This window comes from Heptranchias perlo, chromosome 31, assembly GCF_035084215.1.
Source record: "Heptranchias perlo isolate sHepPer1 chromosome 31, sHepPer1.hap1, whole genome shotgun sequence".
NCBI lineage: Eukaryota > Metazoa > Chordata > Chondrichthyes > Hexanchiformes > Hexanchidae > Heptranchias > Heptranchias perlo.
In genome coordinates, this window is record NC_090355.1 from 17,979,340 (window position 1) to 17,999,352 (window position 20,013).

The 20,013-nt window shown below is 44.4% G+C and overlaps 1 protein-coding gene across 1 annotated transcript in view; it reads left to right on the forward strand.

Annotated features, from left to right (window-relative positions):
- LOC137300336 (uncharacterized) overlaps positions 1-20,001 on the forward strand; it is an 82,632-nt gene extending 62,631 nt beyond the window's left edge. Inside the window, exons 15-19 of the mRNA XM_067969422.1 lie at positions 34-197; positions 1,891-1,957; positions 7,186-7,399; positions 10,837-11,367; positions 15,196-20,001. Of these exons, the coding sequence (XP_067825523.1) occupies positions 34-197; positions 1,891-1,957; positions 7,186-7,399; positions 10,837-11,367; positions 15,196-15,387 (1,168 nt within the window). The 3' untranslated portion in view covers positions 15,388-20,001. The remainder of the gene's footprint in view (positions 1-33; positions 198-1,890; positions 1,958-7,185; positions 7,400-10,836; positions 11,368-15,195) is intronic.
- Positions 20,002-20,013: the final 12 nt, after the last annotated feature.

Below are 20,013 nucleotides of genomic sequence, written 5' to 3' on the forward strand. Positions count from 1 at the left end.
ATATCATTAAATTGATGCTGTTCCTCTGGGCAGGGAAAAAGCACAAGTGAAGGAGTCCTCTTCATATTTTGCTCTGGAAAAGCACGACATTCCCATTGTTGCTGGAGTCACAGTTTCCCTTACAATGATTTTTATTACGATGGGTATCTATTCTGTAAGGCAGAAGAAAAATGAGAACAGGGAGACAGAACGACGCTGTAAGTACTCAGCTGTTTGCTTAAACAAGATGACTCATTCGGGAAAGTTTAACTCTCAAGCAGTCGGCCGGCAGAGCGCTCGGGCAGACCATCTGGGACGAGTGCCGGGCTTCACTTAAATGGAGCCAGCGAGCTACCCGCTGCAAACGGGCATCCAGAGGCAGCTCGCCAGGTTTGGGCTGGCGCAATATCGGGCAGACCGGAGTCCGCCCAGCTGGCAGCAAGGTTAAATCATTGGAGGAGGTTCGGGAGGGATTCGGGAACGTGGAAGCAGCCCAAGCTATTTTTGTGGGGTCTGGAGGAACACTTTTACTTACCTTTGAGGTCCTCTGCTTCTGATCCAACAGCCTCCCCTCAGTAGGCCATAAAGATGGCTTTGGGGTCCTGACTATGTAATAGGACCCCGATTAGCATAAATTCACGAGGCTCCTGCCGTGGGGCGGAAAAGAATAAAAGAACCACTTTGATTTTAACTCCAATACTGCCAGGTTTCCGCCAAGCAGAGGGAGTTAAAATCCCCACTACAGAAACATTTCCTATTTTAAATCTCAATGGACCACTGAAAATTTAAAAGCTTTCACCTTTCAGTGATGAATATATTCACAGCAATTAAAATCAGATTGTAAAAGCACTGCTGATCCTTCAGATATGATGTTAAACTAAGGGCCTGTTTCTGTGGTTTTGGTATTGTATGAAGATCTCATGGGTTATTTGACGAACAAAATTCTTCTCTTTGTGTCCTGGCCAACATTCCCCCTTTAATCAAAACCACAAAAAACAGGATAACTGGTCATTCATTATGTGGAAATTGAGTGCTTTGTTTACCTACATAACATTAGTCACTACACTTTGTGTGTGGGTACTTCAGGATATTTCTGAGACATATGGAAAGATTCTATATAAAAGTCTTTTCATGGCACTAAGTACTTTTGAAGTGTAGTCACTGTTGTAATGTAGGAAGGAATGTGTTGCTCTATGTCAAACACGATTGGAAGCACATTAACGAACCGGTATAGAACTGAGGTTAAGTTGTTTGATCAAACAAAAGATTTGGAGATACAGATTGCTTGCCTCAATTTGTGCTTGTTACTCCATCAGATTTACTGCTTTTTGAGCCGAAACAGTCATTTATAGAGAGATTCTTTCATTTTAAATGAAGATATGGCAGATTTAAGACAGCATAGATCAGGACCAGAAGTCATACCAGAAGTTTAAGAACATTAGAAATAGGAGCAGGAGTAGGCCATGCGGCCCCATGAGCCTGCTGCGCCTTTCAGTAAGATCATGGCTGATCTTCAACCTCAACTCCACTTTCCCTCCCGTTCCCCATATCCCTTGATTCCCTTAGAATCCAAAAATCTATCGATCTCAGCCTTGAATATACTCAACGACTGAGCATCCGCAGGCCTCTGCGGTAGAGAATTCCAAAGATTCACAACCCTCTGAGTGAAGAAATTTCTCCTCAGCTCAGTCCTAAATGGCTGACCCTTTAGCCTGAGACTATGCCCCTTAGTTCTAGACTCTCCAGCCAGGGGAAACAGCCTCTTAACATCGACCCTGTCAAGCCCTCTCAGAATCTTATATGTTTCAATGATATCACCTCTCATTCTTCTAAACTCCAGAAAGTATAGGCCCATTCTACTCCAGTTTCTGAAATACCTGCTGACAACTGTGTCCTTCTGGTTCCTTTCAGTGTTGCGGGACTCCAGAATGTCAAGTCAAAACACAGGTCGCTTTGAGATGCATACACATGACAACAGGTACAGCGGTAATTTTAATAAAGTCTCAGTACCAGATTTTTTTCTAAAAACATAGACATAAACTTGAGTCTGTGCAAACCAGAACATTGTATTTGACGCAAAAGTCTTGCAGCTGACACATGTCCATCACATTTCACACTTCGAAGTGTCAAAAGTATGAAAAAAAGCACCGACCAATCTGTAAACTTCCCTCACCAACATTGGTTAACCTCTAATTGACCCCAATTAGCAATCTTAAAGGGACAGGCCACCTTAAACATAGCTGTACCTTGGTAACAGAATAATACATTGCGTGTTAACATGGTATAACACTCCTGTTGTTATAAAACAGCACATTCTCTGATTTGCTATGGGTAATGCCTCAGGGGATCTCCTAGTAAAAGGAAAGAAACCTGATACATCAACAACTGTGATCACAAAATATCCTATGTTTGTAAAATCAATATGAGATATGAAATCTAATAAAAAGACAACAATTCCTTCTCTTATGAAGTCATAAGGTCAGAAATGGGGATGTTCGCTGATGATTGCACCGTGTTCAGTTCCATTCACAACCCCTCAAATAATGAAGCAGTCCGTGCCCGCATGCAGCAAGACCTGGACAACATCCAGGCTTGGGCTGATAAGTAGCAAGTGGCATTCGCGCCAGACAAGTGCCAGGCAATGACCATCTCCAACAAGAGAGAGTCTAACCACCTCTCCTTGACATTCAACAGCATTACCATCGCCAAATCCCCCATCAACAACATCCTGGGGATTAGGGATGGGCAATAAATGCTGGCCTCGCCAGCGACGCCCACATCCCGTGAACGAATAAAAAAAAAGATTCATAGATCCCTCTGCACCAGGGACACATGATGTACGCTGGGCTGGTCCAAGATTGATCTGGCTTCTTCCAAGACCAGGCTCCAATATCGAACAGTTTAGCCAGAATCCAACATAGATTGTCATTAATGAATTATGAACAAGCAGGACAAAGTCATACTTCATTTCAAGCCCCTCAGCAGAACACCTTGAGCAATGATTTCAAGGTTTTCATTCAATAAAACCCAGAGCCCCTACAAACATTCCAAGCAGTACTCCCGCACATACCTGCGGGCCCTAAGCTTTGGTTCTGCCTAAGCTCACTGTACTTGGGTAAGGGGGATGTGTCGCTGTGGAGGGAGACTGTGAACTCTGTGTTAAGCAAACAGAAATTCTGATGGTGCAGATTTCTCAGAGTGCTTGGTTTGGAGACTTTTAAAAAGTGGTTTCTATGGGTATCAGATAACTGATTAAAAAAACCCACACATTCCCTTCCATCCTCTCCTTGTCACCGAACTTGATTCATACTAAGATATCCAGGCCAGACCTAGCAGTTATCTAGAAAAGAAAATCAGGTTTAGAAAACTTTGTCCTGGTTGTGGACTGGACCATTCTCCAGGTTTTATCCAGCTATAATTGATTCCTGCCAGCTTAGATCCAATGCAGACTCATAATGCAATTTAGATGTTTTTTCTTAGTTAAACTTATGGTAACAAATGTGACTGCCACTGTAATTATTGCACCATCACCATCACTGCTCACCCCTCCCCCACCTTGTCTGCACATGGGAAAGTGTCTTTCTAACTAAGGCAACAATGCTCCATTAAACTGGTTGACAAAGTGACAGGCCTCACTACAGCCATTCACAAATCCAGCTGGTTTAGTTGCATTCGCCTCTGACTTTCCCTTTCTTTTCTCACAGGCTTTTAATTCCATGCTGCCTCCATTAGCCAGGAGCTCAAACAAGCAAGAATGAGAAAACTTTATAAATCACTATGTGGCTGGGTCACTTAACCTTATTGTTTTAAAAATCAGTCTTGGTGATTATTCATACATAAACATTTCTTTATGAACCAGCAATTTAGCTGTGGCAAATCATTGGCTTTTTATAGGAATCTTTCAACTACATTATAAAAATATATTTTACTAGTAAGTGAAACAAGCAATAGTTCTCAGCACTATTTACAATCTCATCTCTGCTAATTACATTATGTGCCTTTTGATCATTAAGTAAGTTATTTTCTCTCCAATTTCCCCTTTTAAATAATTTGCCCTTCCTTACCACTGCCTCTGCCAGCTGGAAGAAGGGCAGGATTATCTGAGCCACTGACTTGTCCCACAGCTGCCATTAATACTGTCCAAGCATCAGCTGATCAGGAGATACACTGCTGTAAATGGAGGGGAATAATCTACTCCACTATGCCATCTAGTTTTTTTTTCAAAAAATATACTTTATTCATAAAATTTGCAGCAGTACATACAAAACAGTTGTCATATCACTTTCCAAACGTACACAATACAGATTATACAATTTGCAGGTTACGTTAAGTGCAGTACAATGAACACATTGGACATCATTGCAGTTCATGACACTCTAGGGTGTCTCATTGCATCATACTCAACACAGATTATTGCTTACAGATTCATTTCTGGTCCATTTCAGATTCATTACAGGTACATTACAGCAATTTGAATTTTACATTTTGCCCGAGGGGGTTTTTCCCTGATTGCAGCCCCTCGGTTTACAATGGCGGGAAGGCTCTAAACGGTTGCCTTTCCCCACAGGGCCATAGTGCCTAGCTGAAAAAAACTGTCCACTCCAGACAGATGTGAGAATTTAACCTCAGGCCCTTTGGGTGGGATCCCAAGATTCCACTCCTAGGTCTAATGGAGTGTGTCGTTTCTATCAATCTCTGATCTCTCTCTCTGACCAATCTTACTCGCTACCGAATAATGCAGACAAAATGTTTTTGAACATTTGGCATAGAAATAAGATAATTTTCTGTTGGACTTTGGGATAGATTTCCATGTACAAGGCAAAATTCAGTCCTGAATGGCTGAGAACTAGTGCAAATCTTCTCAGAAGAAATAATATGCTAATAATATGCAATTTTCCCAGGAGAGCTTATTTGCATAACTCTTCATACCTCCAAGTGCAGGTTAGGCCTGTTGTAGGGAGCCAGTCTAGTGGGAACACGAGGAAATTGTGTAGATGCAATGTAAATCAATGCAAACACTCAAAGGGAAGTAGCCATATGGGGAGGCAAAGATTCTCAGAGCCTTTATAAAGGTTCAAAATACTTTTCAGCCTGATGGCAGCCTTTGGTAAGGAGAGGGGAAGTGACAGGCAAAAATAAGGTGAAAGAAAGCCCAGTGCATGAAATGGACCCTGCAGACAAGTGACAGGGCCAGTCCAATGCTTAACCTCGTTTTGATGGGTGCTGAAATGGAGGTGGTGCAGCATGCGATGGCTGCGAGGAAGGTGGCCCTGTTTGCCACTCCAGAAGCACCATCTCCGTAGATGAGTCTGAAAGACGTTAGAGGCAGGTTTGAGGCCACAGCTGTTAACGTTACTCGCTGTGCCATGTTATCTGTGGCTGTCCTTGTGACAGATGGCACAGTTCTGAGTCTGGCTCCTGGCTGACTGCGAAGACGGTTCCCATGGCTGTTGCCAGGTACTTGTGCCTGCAGCTATGGTTGTTAGCATCTTGGTGGATGCAGCCAAAACAGGTTATGCTGACTGTTAATCACCCTGACATGGTCTTTCATGAAATACCATTTAAGGTATCACATACTGTGATTGGAGTACTTAAGAACAACTATCCAGCATTAAGGTTTGTTAGGCCTTTACATTTTGTATTTATGCCATTAGATCTGCTCTCACAGCCTTCCTAATGAGTTGGAGCCCATGGCATGATTTTAGCTCAGAGCTGGGAACCTAGCGTGCGCATAGTTATTCGTGTGGGGAACCCGGAAGTCAAGTGAGTGCGTCGCAATCTGCGATCGCAACTCCGTTGAAGGTAAGTATTTGTGCTTCCGGGTTTCCCACGCACCAAGCAGTCAGATTGGCAGGCTGGCGGGAGGGAAAGGAGCCGCGAATCAGAGAGGAAGGAGGGAGGGATTGTGGGCCTTGGACGACATCGGGAGATGGGGTGTGGGGGGACCTGATCGACATCGGGTGGGCCTTCGGGGGGTCCATCATGAGGGGGGTTCGACCGATCGTGGGCGTCCGATTGCGCCAGGTGAGCTTGTTGGGCCTGGATGAAGAAATCTGTTACTCCTGGCCCACAAGCAGTGCAATAAAGACCCTCACCTCAAGTCCTTCCCACCTGCTTTCACCTGACGTGAATCAGAAGCCATGGGAAACCCGAACAAGTAAGGTTAAATTTTTTTTACATTTATAATACACAAAAAATTAAGTGCCTCAACTACCGCAATGAGGTACATTGCCCCTTAAAGCCAGTGGGCCGATACTTAAAGTGGGGACGGGACTTCCAGGTGTTGCGCATGCACATCCTAACAGGCCTGGGTTGAACCAGGAAGTGGGCGCGTTGGAGCCCGGATGCGGTCCTGCTGAAGAATTCAACTATTTTTACTACCCACCCGCCCCCAGCCCACCCGTTTTTGGGGGTTAAAATTACCCCCTTTGTGTTCACGATTCCTTTGACAAAGTGAGGTACCTACACCTCTGTCTGTAGATGTGTGTGTGAGGGTCCCAGTTGATGGGCACAGAATACCTCTGGTGCAGCCTGATCTGCCTGCCTTGGTCTTTCTCTTCTTCCTCCAAAAAGCTTAGATATAGGGGGATTCCTATTGGGAAACCCATTGCGGCACCAATGGAGCTGTAAAGTGAAAAAGGGAAGAGTAGAATAATTTCCACACAGGATCCTGAAAACCCCAAGCAGTAGCAGAAAAAAAAAATCTCAAGAGAAATGAAGCAGAACTGTGTCTTCTGACTAGGCCTCATATTTATTTCTGTATACAGTTCATTTCCTAGCAACACTGAATGGCTATTATGTATGGGTGTTAGGATCACTCAACATCTTGCACACAGAAATGTCAGGAAGTAGCGTGTGTCCGGACATTCAGGTTCATTTTACGGTTATAATAGAGCCTCTGCTTGTTTCAGATGGGAACTTCCTTTTGTTATACTTCTGGAAATGGGTGTGAAGCACAAAGTGACTGAAGATCAGGCTTCACTTTTTCTATTTACGTTATGCTACGTGTGTGCAAGTTTATGGGGCATAGCAAAGACCAAAATCATCCCCTGTCTATCCAAACAACCCACAGTAATCCATCAGCTTATAATTTATCAAATGTGTATTTGCAAATATGAAGCATTATTTCTAAATGCATTACCTTGTAAGATACATTTGAAATGAAGGAATGAGGACTTTACAATATCATACATTTCTTGTATACAGAGCCTTTGAGGATGACAGCCCAAGGGATGCTGTTGAGCAAACCCCTGATGAGAGGCAGAGTGTGACAGCAACCTCTCCGAAACAGTCGTCTGTCAAAGCTATAAGAGTGACGGCAGAGTTTGCATTGGTCAGACAAAGCGAGAGCCTCTTCTCCATCAGTGGAAACAACAACCTGCAAACCTGGCACAAGGATTCTTCTAAAGTAGGGCAACAGGTCAGGGGTTTCCTTCAGTTATCTATCCGATGAAGATAGCGAGTGTTATTTGTGGAAGGTAGAAAGCTTTGGCAAATCCAAGTAACCAAGTCCTGGGTTTTCACTCAGTGTGAGTAGGACTACGAATTAATTGTTAAAAGGCAACAGTTCATGTCATAAATTATTAGTTGCAATGTTATTTTTTCTTTGTTCTATAAAATATCCCAGCTGGAAAACATGGCCTAACTTGTTCTGTGGTTCGAGGCTGTAAGTCCTCCTCACAGCAATGTGGTTTCCTTTGTGAACCGACTTTAAGTTCTTTAAAGTGCTTACTTTTTTTGTTATTCATTCATTTATTGCCCATCCCTAATTGCCCTTGAGAAGGTGGTGGTGATTCGCCTTCTTGAACCGCTGCAGTCTGTGTGGCGAAGGCTCTCCCACAGTGCTGATAGGAAGGGAGTTCCAGGATCTTGACCCAGCGACGATGGAACGGTGATATATTTCCAAGTCGGGATGGTGTGTGACTTGGAGGGGAACGTGCAGGTGGTGGTGTTCCCTTGCGCATGCTGCCCTTGCCCTTCCAGGTGGTAGAGGTCGTGGGTTTGGGAGGTGCTGTCGAAGAAGCCTTGGTGTGTTGCTGCAGTGCCTGTTGTAGATGGTACACACTGCAGCCACGGTGTGCCGGTGGTGGAGGGAGTGAATGTTTAGGGTGGTGGATGGGGTGCCAATCAAGCGGGCTGCTTTGTCCTGGATGGTGTCGAGCTTCTTGAGTGTTGTTGGAGCTGCACTCATCCAAGCAAGTGGAGAGTATTCCATCACACTCCTGACTTGTGCCTTGTAGATAGTGGAAAGGCTTTGGGGAGTCAGGAGGTGAGTCAATTGCCACAGAATACCCAGCCTCTGACCTGCTCTTGTAGCCACAGTATTTATGTGGCTGGTCCAGTTAAGTTTCTGGTCAATGGTGACCCCCAGGATGTTGATGGTGGGGGATTCGGCGATGGTAATGCCATTGAATGTCAAGGGGAGGTGGTTAGACTTTCTCTGGTTGGAGATGGTAATTGCCTGGCACTTGTCTGGCGCGAATGTTATTTGCCACTTATGAGCCCAAGCCTGGATGTTGTCCAGGTCTTGCTGCATGTGGGCTCGGACTGCTTCATTATCTGAGGGGTTGTGAATGGAATTGAACACTGTGCAGTCGTTAGCAAACATCCCCACTTCTGACCTTATGATGGAGGGAAGGTCATTGATGAAGCAACTGAAGATGGTTGGGCCTAGGACACTGCCCTGAGGAACTCCTGCAGCGATGTCGTGGGGCTGAGATGATTAGCCTCCAACAACCACTACCATCTTCCTTTGTGCTGGGTATGACTCCAGCCACTGGAGTGTTTTCCCCCTGATTCCCATTAACTTCAATTTTACTAGGGCTCCTTGTCAACTGCTGCCTTGATGTCAAGGGCAGTCACTCTCATCTCACCTCTGGAATTCAGCTCTTTTGTCCATGTTTGGACCAAGGCTGTAATGAGGTCTGGAGCCGAGTGGTCCTGGCGGAACGCAAACTGAGCGTTGGTCAGGAGGTTATTGGTGAGTAAGTGCTGCTTGATAGCACTGTCGACGACACCTTCCATCACTTTGCTGATAATTGAGAGTAGACTGATGGGATGGTAATTGGCCGAATTGGATTTGTCCTGCTTTTTGTGGACAGGACATACCTGGGCAATTTTCCACTTTGTTGGGTAGATGCCAGTGTTGTAGCTGTACTGGAACAGCTTGGCTAGAGACACGGCTAGTTCTGGAACACAAGTCTTCAGCACTGCAGCTGGGATGTTGTCGGGGCCCATAGCCTTTGCTGTATCCAGCAGTTTCTTGATATCACATGGAGTGAATCGAATTGGCTGAAGACTGGCTTCTGAGATGGTAGGGATCTCGGGAGGAGGCCAAGATGGATAATTCACTCGGCAATTCTGGCTGAAGATGGTTGCAAACGCTTCAGCCTTGTTTTTTGCACTCACGTACCGGGCTCTGCCATCATTGAGGATGGGGATGTTCACGGAGCCTCCCCCTCCTGTTAGTTGTTTAATTGTCCACCACCATTCACGACAGGATGTGGCAGGACTGCAGAGCTTTGATCTGATCTGTTGGTTGTGGGATCGCGTGTTGCTTCTGCTGTTTAGCGTGCATGTAGTCCTGTGTTTTAGTTTCACCAGCTTGGCACCTCATTTTTAGGTACACCTGGTGCTGTTCCTGGCATGCTCTTCTACACTTTTCATTGAACCTTCATTGATTCCCTGGCTTGAAGGTAATGGTAGAGTGAGGAATATGCCGGGCCGTGAGGTTACAGATTGTGCTGGAATACAATTCTGCTGCTGCTGATGGCCCACAGCGCCTCATGGATGCCCAGTTTTGAGCTGTTAGATCTGTTCTGAATCTGTCCCATTTGGCACGAGAGGGTTTCTGTGCACAAGACTGAGTGATATTTTAGTTCTTTAAGGCACTTAGTATGCTTATGCTGTAAATTGCCTGATTATATAACTAAAACAGGTTTACCAGTTCAATCTGGGAAAACACTTATAAAACTTCTGAAAGGATGAATTCATTTTTCTCCACTTCCTCCCTTCCAAAATAATACCTGGCCCTCTGAACTCTATCATGTCCTAAGCACACCCAATATTTCCAGATCCTACCCCCAGTCATCCTGGACCCAAGGGCTCGGTCTTCAATTGTCCCAGATCCTTGCACCCCCTCTCCCCAGAACTTCCACTCCCCCTGCTCCTAGATCTGTCCACTTCTCTATCTATGGCCTAGGACCCCAACTCCTTCCCCCTAGTTGTCCCTCCCATATTCCCTTCCCAATCATCTCAGAGTTCAGCATCTCCTGGTGCTTCCAAGGCCCATTATCTATCTTCCATTGCGACCAGACTCCTGATATACCACCTCGAGTGCTCTCAGGCACTGCAAATACTTCCCGGAATCCCCTTCCCACTACTCCCACACACACCAAACACCATCCTCAATGCTTCCAGACCCCACGATCAACCTCCTACCATTGATACATCCTATCACATGGCCCTCACCACTACTTCCATATTCCCTGCATACCACTCCCCTAATCTCAGACCCTAGAACCCCTTTCCAATACCCCCAAACCCAAGGACCCTCCTCTCCAATGCACGCAGATCACAAATACCCCTCTGTTCCTCCCAAACACCATCAATCCTTGCCATTGCGTGCAGATACCTACAGGACATGGCCTCTTCCCCCAGCCCCCCTCCTCCCATCCCCAGTTCTACCTCACACTGTCTTTAATTAAAATCTTTTTTTTTGCAAGTAGTGGCAGTAGTTTTTAAATTTGTGGAATAAAATTTTTTTTCTTCTGGCACAAATGAATATGTGCCAGTTCAATGAAATTAAATCTGCACCCACTGTCTCTTTAATAATTCTTCTTTTTCTTTTTACATAAGGAAATCGAAATCCCCATTCTGAGCAGGAGTAGATCATCTCCCTCACATCATGAAAACAAAGTAAAGAACCCAAATACTTGGAAGCAAAGTGCTTTATTCCCGGAAAGGCCGCTGACCTCTGTGCTAATGGTGGAACCGAACAGCAGTCCCTTCACAAAAGACCGTCAAAAAGTAGAGATGTTAACTCGGTCAAACTCTATCCCCTGCTACATTAAAAAGGCTTTAAGGAGAGAAGAGCGAGCTTTTTTTAATGCTGGCTTGCATTCTGACAATAAAATACATGGAGCTTCACATTTCAGTCTACAGACCACTGAAAGGCAGCATATAAATCCTGGAGTTCTGCAGCTCCAAACCAAGCCAACTTCAAGTGATTTGTCGAAGAGCCTTTCTGGCTCTGAGAGGAAAAGCACTGAGATCAGATCCGTTGCTGCAGATGTTCTCGTGTACTCCCAACTCCCAGCTGCACCTTCCCTTCCAACCCCAGTTCCCAACACTGCAGCGGTGCTGTTTGCATCTACTTCACATAAACAGGTATCATTTCCCACGAGCGAGTGCAGAAACCCCTGTGCACATCATGGACAATCAACAGGTAACAACACAGAGCTAACAATGTGGCCTTTACAGGGACCTTTACTGTGTTTATATTCCAATTAGGCAGTACAGTAGGACTCAGGCATGTGCTTGCTGGCCCCAAGAGTACTGTGCTAATATCAATGACAGGGCAAAAAGAATCATTCTAAGCACTTTATTTGTCTTAGCCAGTACACATTTTACATTCGTCTGTGCTTTGATTGATAACCAGGAGTAAAACTGCACACGGTTTTCTGTACAGATAAAGAAACTCTCAGCTGTTTTTACCCCACTGAAATGTAATGTAATACCAACCCTGATGGAGAATTAATGAGGAAGGCATTGCATTAAAAATATATTATACACTAGTGTGTGAACAAGTCCAGCATTGAGGGGTTAAGTATGTAAAGTCCAGTATATGAATAAAGATGAACTGTGTGAGGTGGAGGGGAGGCTCACGCTCTCATCCCCATTCCTCACAGTCTCCTCTCACCTTGTGAGACACTAATGAGTGTAAGGAGACTGTCAAAATATACGTCTCCCTCTCTCTTTTGTTTCTCCCTCTAAATCTTCCGACTCTTTGTCGCTTTCTCCTTTCTCTTTCTCGCTCTCCTTTTTCTCTCTCTTCACCAATTTCATCAAATATACAAATCGCTGTCTGGTGGAGAGCACATCTGAAACATTTCTATTTAGTTTCAATAATATAGCAATCACGACATGCACTGCTGTACAGCTACAGTAAATCACCAGCTGAAAGCTGTTTATAAAACACTGCGCACAATTATGATAGTGAGTTACCACTGTTTGTATTTGGCTCTAATCTGTAATAAATCATGGATTCACGTAGCACCTTATAATATTAAAATGTCTCAAAGCACTTCACATGATGAAATTTTGCAGTGCAGTCACTGTTCCTACATAGGGAAATCTAATCTGTTTGACTAATGGACCTTATGAGTAATGTGCTGGAACTCAAAGTGTGAACATCCCCCTAGAGCTGATGGCCATATTGACAGCAGATAACTGAAGGTCACACATGCATCACTCACTAGCTTGATATTGCTGTCATTGTTTAATTGGAGTATACAGGATATTTGGAACCACCCTGTGTTCCATTCGGGCTTTCTGCAAATATGCCCAGCCCAACAAAGATATGATAACTATAATTTACTTTGGACTGCACTCCAAGAAATGATTTTTCCTCATTAAATAAACAAGGCAATGTATTGTTTCTCAGGCACAGAATCTTAACCTTCCCACATAATGGGCCCGATGTTAGCAGGGCTGCAGGTTCTTGGCGGGGGGGCTATCGAGCGAAATCAGTCAGCTCCCCGCGCGATCGTAGCATAATTGGATCCACTTACCTTCTCCTCCGGGTTCCCCACTGCTGATCTGCGCGTCGGGCGGGCTGCGCATGCGCAGTAAGATCTGTCAGCTGGAGGAGCTCTATTTAAAGGGGCAGTCCTCCACTGACAGATGCTGCAACAAACAGAAAAAATCACAGCATGGAGCAGCCCAGGGGGAAGGCTGCTCCCAGCTTAATGATGCCTCACTCCAGGTATCAATACATGGGGTGAGGAGGAGGGGGAGGACAGAGATCTTCCCCCCGGCGGGCGGGAGGAAGCGGCCTGCCTCTGCCACCAGGAAGGCCTGGCTCGAGGTGGCAGAGGAGGTCACCAGCACCACCAACATATCGCCCACCTGCATACAGTGCAGGAGGCGCTCCAATGACCTCAGTAGGTCAGCCAAAGTGAGTACACTTGCTCTTTCCCCTACACTCCGTCTGCCACATCACCGCCCCCACCCCACATCTCCTTCTGCACTGCCAACATTACTCTGTCACATCACCCCTCATACCCACTCAAACCTCATCCTCATCGTACCTGCACCTACTCACCTCGCCAGTACTCATCCCGCCACTACCAGTCAACCCAATCCTCATACAATCTCATGGCTCTATCTCATACTCACCCTCTCGTGCATCTCTTTCACGGTCAGCCTCACTCCACCTGCCACTACCTGTGCTGCAGCCACAGGGCATGCATCACATATGTGCAGTAGGCAGCGTAAGGCAAACGTGTCGTGAGCATGAAGGGGATGCACAAGGGTGAGGGTTTATCATGGTTGTTACTTATATTAAATCTCTGACCAACTCACATTCCATATTATATTGGCACCACTACTGCCATGTCTTCGCGAATCTTATCTGGTCTGTGCAATAATGCCCTTTCCTGAGTATCACTATGAAGTCCCACAACTGATGCCACCCATTGTGTCACTGCAGAGTGGGTGTAGGTGTATCTGCAGGGCTCTTTTGTGCAGACGGCTGAGAGACGTCTGTGATGTCCCCAGTTGCACCCTGGAAGGATGCGGAGGAGAGGTTGTTGAGGGCAGTGGTGACTTTGACAGCGACAGGTAAGAAGATGGTGCTCGGGCCAGCCAGGAGCAGCTTGGCATGAAGGAGGCTGCAGATGTCCACGACTACATGTCGAGTGACTCTGAGCCTCCGTGTGCACTGCTGCTCAGAGAGGTCCAGGAAGCTGAGCCTCGGTCTGTGGACCCTGTGGCGATGGTAGTGCCCTCTGCAACGCATCTCTCTCTGCGGTAGCCCTCTCTCCTGCTGTGCAGGTGGATGTGTCACAGCACTCTGTTGTGGAGCTCCACGTGTCAGAGGTGGACGGCGTGGATGGCGAGGCTGGGGATGCTGTTCGCCCTCGGAGGAGGTCATGACTGCAGCTACGGTGGCCCCCATCTGGAAGATGTACATCTGAGGGGGTCCACAAGGTAGGTACATGTCTCTGGACCCCGGGGTAAGTGTGCAAGTTGGTGACTTTGATTGTCAGGAGGAGGGTGGTGGAGGCCAAACTTTGTCCCAAGTGACAGAGTGGCCTCCTGCAATGAGTGAGGGTCTCCCCACCCCCCCCACCTGTCAGATGGACCTTTGCAGCTGCCACAGGCTGACAGCTGCAACAGGTCCATTTGAACTGGGAGTGTTTCCCCCAGTGTGGGAAACAGTCCCAGTTTGCTCTAAAATCCCACCCCTCCTCACATAATCCCTTAATCAGGTCAGTTAATGACCTGAACAAGCAAAATAAATACCTTCGAGTGGAACCCCGCTGGCTTTAATTGCCTGCGGGATTCCCACCAACAGGGGCTGCGCGCGCACGCCGGCGTGTCAGCGGGGAACCCGGAAGTGCGCGGGTTCGAGGCGGGCTCCGGTCTCGCTCCGGGATTTCCCGATTTTCGGGAGCCCCCCGCCAGGAACGCATCCACTGGCGGGTGCTAAAAAGCTGCCCAATGTATTAGTTATATTGCTGTGGGATCAAGCTCAAATATTTGTTCACATTCCAGTGGTCAGCTTTAAATAAGCTTCTGTCTAATTAGCAGATCCTGGCAAAGATTCTGCTCATTTCTGCTTTTAAAACACACTCCACTACCTCCTGAAATACCTGCTTAAGTCCTACATGTATAACACAGTAACCTTATAAATACAAGGAATCAAACAACATCAGCTAAAACTCAGATTACATTTAATCTTTGGCATGATCCTGCATTATAATTATAGAGACATTACTTTTTAATCTTTCAGCATTTCCTTAATTCGGGGAAATTACTAGTTTGTTGTATTTCTTGCACCCTTTTCTTACTTTGCTTTTCAGTGCAACCTGTCTTTTTTGTTTGGGTTCAGTCTTCAGCTTCCTGTTTTTCCTTTCTGACAGCTGGAAGCAATATCAATGCTTTTGGTTTTTCTGAAATTCCTGAGATTGTTTGTGTTTTTCTTGCCAACAGTCCCACGGACTTGCTTGTGAATTGTTGAACGGAAACAAGCTGCCAAATCTTGAAGCAAAGCTTGAAACGTCGGCCTGTCTTCAAGCTGAAAACACGGTGGACGGATGTTTAGAAGATCTGATAATCCTCAGTAACCTCAAATCAAAGGATAAGTGGAACCATCAAGAAACTAGCTCTAGTTCAAGCAGCTAATAACTGGTTAACAGGTGAAGAACCAGCACCTGGTTTAAGGTCATTGATGAAAGGTGTACATTTTTTTACAAGAATAAAATTTTATTTATTTTAAAATACAGTGAAAAGACTTTCAGCAGTAGCCACATAAAGGACATCCATCCCAACATGTCAAACATCAATGTCGTAAAACATGGAACAAATATTTCAATGAATCCAAATTATACTCCCCACATTCCCCTTGACAATAAACTTACCTAAACAAGAAACAGTGAAGAATGAAATATAGGGAAAAAAAACCTGTCCTTTCCAGGACAGGCCCAGTATCCTCCATTGTAGCTCCCTGACCCCAGAGGAGAGGCTAGGTTCTTGACAACTACACTGAAGGAAGTCTTCCCCTCACAGAGTAACATCTCCATATCCCTTCCCAAATCTGGCAGTAACGTTATACCTTAACAATATTAGAAAGTGCTGGTATCTCCAGATTCACATTCTTGAGGACTGTGTTGACCCAATGATAATATATGTGTGATCCTTTGAGTACCAAACCAGGACAATAAGCCTCTTGGTAACCAACAATGCTGATAGAATCATTCAGCAAAAATACTGTGGAGCTTTTACCCTTGACAAACATATATTAGGATCATTAAAATAGCTGTGCCCTTTGCCTTGGCTGTTGCACCCACAACAGCCTTCCAGAAGAGGGAGATTTTAGGACAGTGTCACAATCTATGAGTTATAATGCCAACACATACCATCCAATTCGAAGCCCAATTTATCCATTTTATGTGTGGTACAATAAAATCTGTGGAGAATCTTCAATTGAATCAACCTCATCCATACACAATGATATACTAACCTGCATTACACTAAATGGTTGACTTTTAAGTGATGAAGGCTGTAATTCTGAAAGATTTTAGCTGTGTGCTGATAGGCTTTCGTTAGATTTTATGTAAATTATATGTGACTTCCCAATAAGTCACCTATTTTCTTGAGAAAAATAATTAACCCCTATGCTGGAAAAAATTGCCTTGATAGCGACTAAGCAGTAAGTCACCTGGTGTGATGAGATGGTCGGAATGGTGTTATAGTACCGATTTACAGAAATATTCAACATGTAGCTTCACACCCAGTAACTAGGCTATAGTGACACAACAAGATTATACATGTTACTCAGTAAACAGAGGGGGCTTTAGATTGAGTACCAAAGCCACATTGAATCATGTGGCTATTCCACATCATGTTCATCTGGATTGATGTATGTTTTTCAGTTATATACTAAATGTGAGTAGCATGTACAAGAGGATGATTTTTGCTTAGAACCACCTTGCCTGTCTGGGATAAACACTCTATATAGATGCAGCCTTAGACAAACGCACTTTTGTCAGTCCCATAACCTGTCAGTGAGAGATTGAAACATCCTGTGAACTGGTTGCACACAGGGTCTGACGCTGCTACTGTGGTGCCATTAATGATGAATAGGTGATTTACTTGTTTGCTGTTTGTGTCAATTCTACAACCAGAGGGCAGGAGGTTGGTAATCTGCTCACTTTAATTGTTTTTGATTTCCAATTGCTTTAAAGCTGATATCACACACCTGGGTACTACAGTAGTATTTACTAGCAGCTATTGCTTTGATTTGAATCATTTACCAGGATTGGTTGTTTGAGTGATACTGCCGCTATCCATGTTAATCCATGTCAAATTATTGGCAAAAATTCTGTGAAAAGTAACTGTTTACATAGAACAAATGAAAAACCAGGTTAAAAAACACCCTACAGTGAACTGAAACAGATCTGAACGTTCAAACATATGTAGTCATTAATCAAACATAGTTATGTGCAAAGTAGCTATAGTATAGGAGAAATAGAGTCCCATTGAAACTAAAATCGAATCTGTTGTGAATCAACATGCCCTAATTTTACTGATACAGTCATGTCACAGACTTACTGCTATAACACCACTGGTATCAGGTAGTTTAATGACAGGAAATCACTCGTGCTGTTTTGTGGAGTTCTCCACTTTCCCTGTAGGAGATTGACCTCGTTCCCATACACTGCCATTGAATGTCCTGCTTCCATCACTTGTTTTTTTTTGTTAAATGGTGTTTTCAGCTGATGATTTTGGAGTTACTCGTCAGTTTATTTTTAAAGCAGTATGCACCCACTGTTTTGGTTCATCCTTTCTGTCATCACTTGGCTCCGCAAAATCAAGGAAGTTTTACTTCACACCCGTTAACTTCCTAGTGAATTTGGGAAATGTAATCGGAAAATTGGACCATTAACCCATTGAGTTCCACAGATGCCACTGGGCTCCGTAGTTGCTAGTGTGCTTATCTGCCGCCTGTTCTGGGTAAAATCGTGCCAAAGCTTGATTTGAGCCTCCCTTAAATGATATATCTTCCCCTTCTTCTCACGATGGGGCACTGTGCCACAATGAGTGCCATGGGTAAGAAACATTGAAATGCCCCAACAAGGGGATTTGAATATCAGTTAAAGCTGATAGACAGAACTTGTGCCCTTGGAGTGGGGGTTCAGACTCCACCCACTGCCTATTTGTCGTGAATTTTAGCCATCAGAAATCGATGGTTATGAGCATTAGGAACAATTAAACTTCCTGGACTATAAGAAGAAAATGAAATATTGGGGCCAAAATATTCAAGAATTGTTCCCAGAAGACCATGGCAGGATGATCTCCTCAGTGGCTAAAATGAATAGTTATTTTGAGAAGATGATCCCAGGTTTGTGTCTCAAGTCCTTGGAGTTTAAGTGCATCGATACTTGTAAGAATGTTAAGGTCCATATTATACTGGTTTTTAGCATCCTGTCTGAACACCAAAAATAGCTATTGTTATGTGAGGCCGTATACATTTATTGTGTAATATGTAAAGCAAAACAAAGACCAACACTAGATACATCTGAAGTTCAGCTGATTTATGCTGTAGTTGCAAAATCATCTGATTATAAAACTGCATACTGCTCAGACTTAAAGTGCATAAAACAAATGCACTGTTGGTACTTCACAGGATTATTTAATTTACTTTTATTTTCTTTCCTGTCTTTTTGGGTTTCCCTGGCACACACCATTTTCTGGGTGAGAGGCTGGGTATTGTTAAGTGCCTGATGTACTAGTAAGAGTTGAACATGGATATGTACACATTTCAGGAGAACTCAGCCCTGTAACCATGTACGGTGCTAAAAGGTCTGTTACTGTTAGTATGTAAAATTTCTATTAGATTTTTGATGGTCAATTATAGCAGAAGAGTAAGAAGCCAAGTCTTGAATTGGGCAAATGATGTTGCCTCTGGAATACCAATGTGCTGCATGATGGTGTAGCACAATACTGGTCCATGCAAGGGACTTCAGTTATGTGGAGAGACTAGAGAAGCTGGGATTGTTCTCCTTAGAGCAGTGAAGGTTAAGGAGAGATTTATTAGAGATGTTCAAAATTATGTGGGGTTTTGACAGAGTGAATAAGGTGAAACTATTTCCACTGACAGGTGGATCAGTAAGTAGAGGACACTGATTTAAGGTAATTGGCAAAAGAACCAGAGGGCAGATGAGGAGAATGTTTTTTACGCAGTGAGTTGTCATGATTTGGAAAGCGTTGCCTGAAAGGGTGGTGGATGCAAATTCAATAGTAGCTTTCAAAAGGGAATTGGATAAATACTTGAAAAGGAAAAAAAACTGTAGGGCTATGGGGAAAGAGCAGGGGAATGGGACTAATTGGAAAGCTCTTTCAAAGAGCCGGCACAGGAAAGAAGGGCCTCTTTCTGTGCTGTATGATTCTATGCTTGGGATTCTCCAGGTGGCAAGTTCCTGCTCTCTTCATGAGGCAGCACTGAGCGGATATTTCCTAATAGGAGAGCTGAATTGCCCAGGCTAATGTTGCACTGTCCCTAGATAAAATCGGGTCTCTACTATTTTTCTGGGGTTTTCGCTGGATTTATGGCAGAAGACTGGTGGAACCCTTGAGGAACGGGCAATTCAGTGAGATCCTGGAGGTCTGCCGGTACCCATGGAACAGTACACCAACCGGAGTCGGTGGCTTCAGACTGCAGCAGAAAAAAATATTGTGAATATCAAGTACTTGTGTTGAGCTATAAAGATCCTGTTAATGGTGAATAGACATGAATTAGTTTTAATTAATTAACAGCAACGAAAGCTAAGTGAAGACACATGAGCAGGGAGATAACTATTGAAAATAATAATGGAGGTTAATGCATTAGGGCATGAAAACGTCATACCATCGTGCCAGCACTGCCCGCTGATGTTGCCAGCAGTATTTTCTAGGCTATTACCTACTTCAATTTGTTAAGGGAAGTATAGAGAGGAATTTCCCATTGAAGCCACTCCTTTCAGTGACCTCTTAGCTGACCTGAGTTAACAGGGTTGTGTTTCCCTTTAAATGCCAGGGCTGATTCATAGGCGAGGAATGGCACTCACTGGTCAGAAAATCGGGGACCCACAGGCCTTGGCTTTCTGTCCATATAATCAGTCCTATACTTTTGTCTTTAAATTATTTAATTTTTAAAAATCTTTGATTTTAATATAAGAATGTTATTTTGTGAATTGTTTTTGTGTTGTGGAAAGAAGCACTTTTGTCTGTAAAATGGCTCCGATTTGACTTTTGTTGACTAACTTTCTG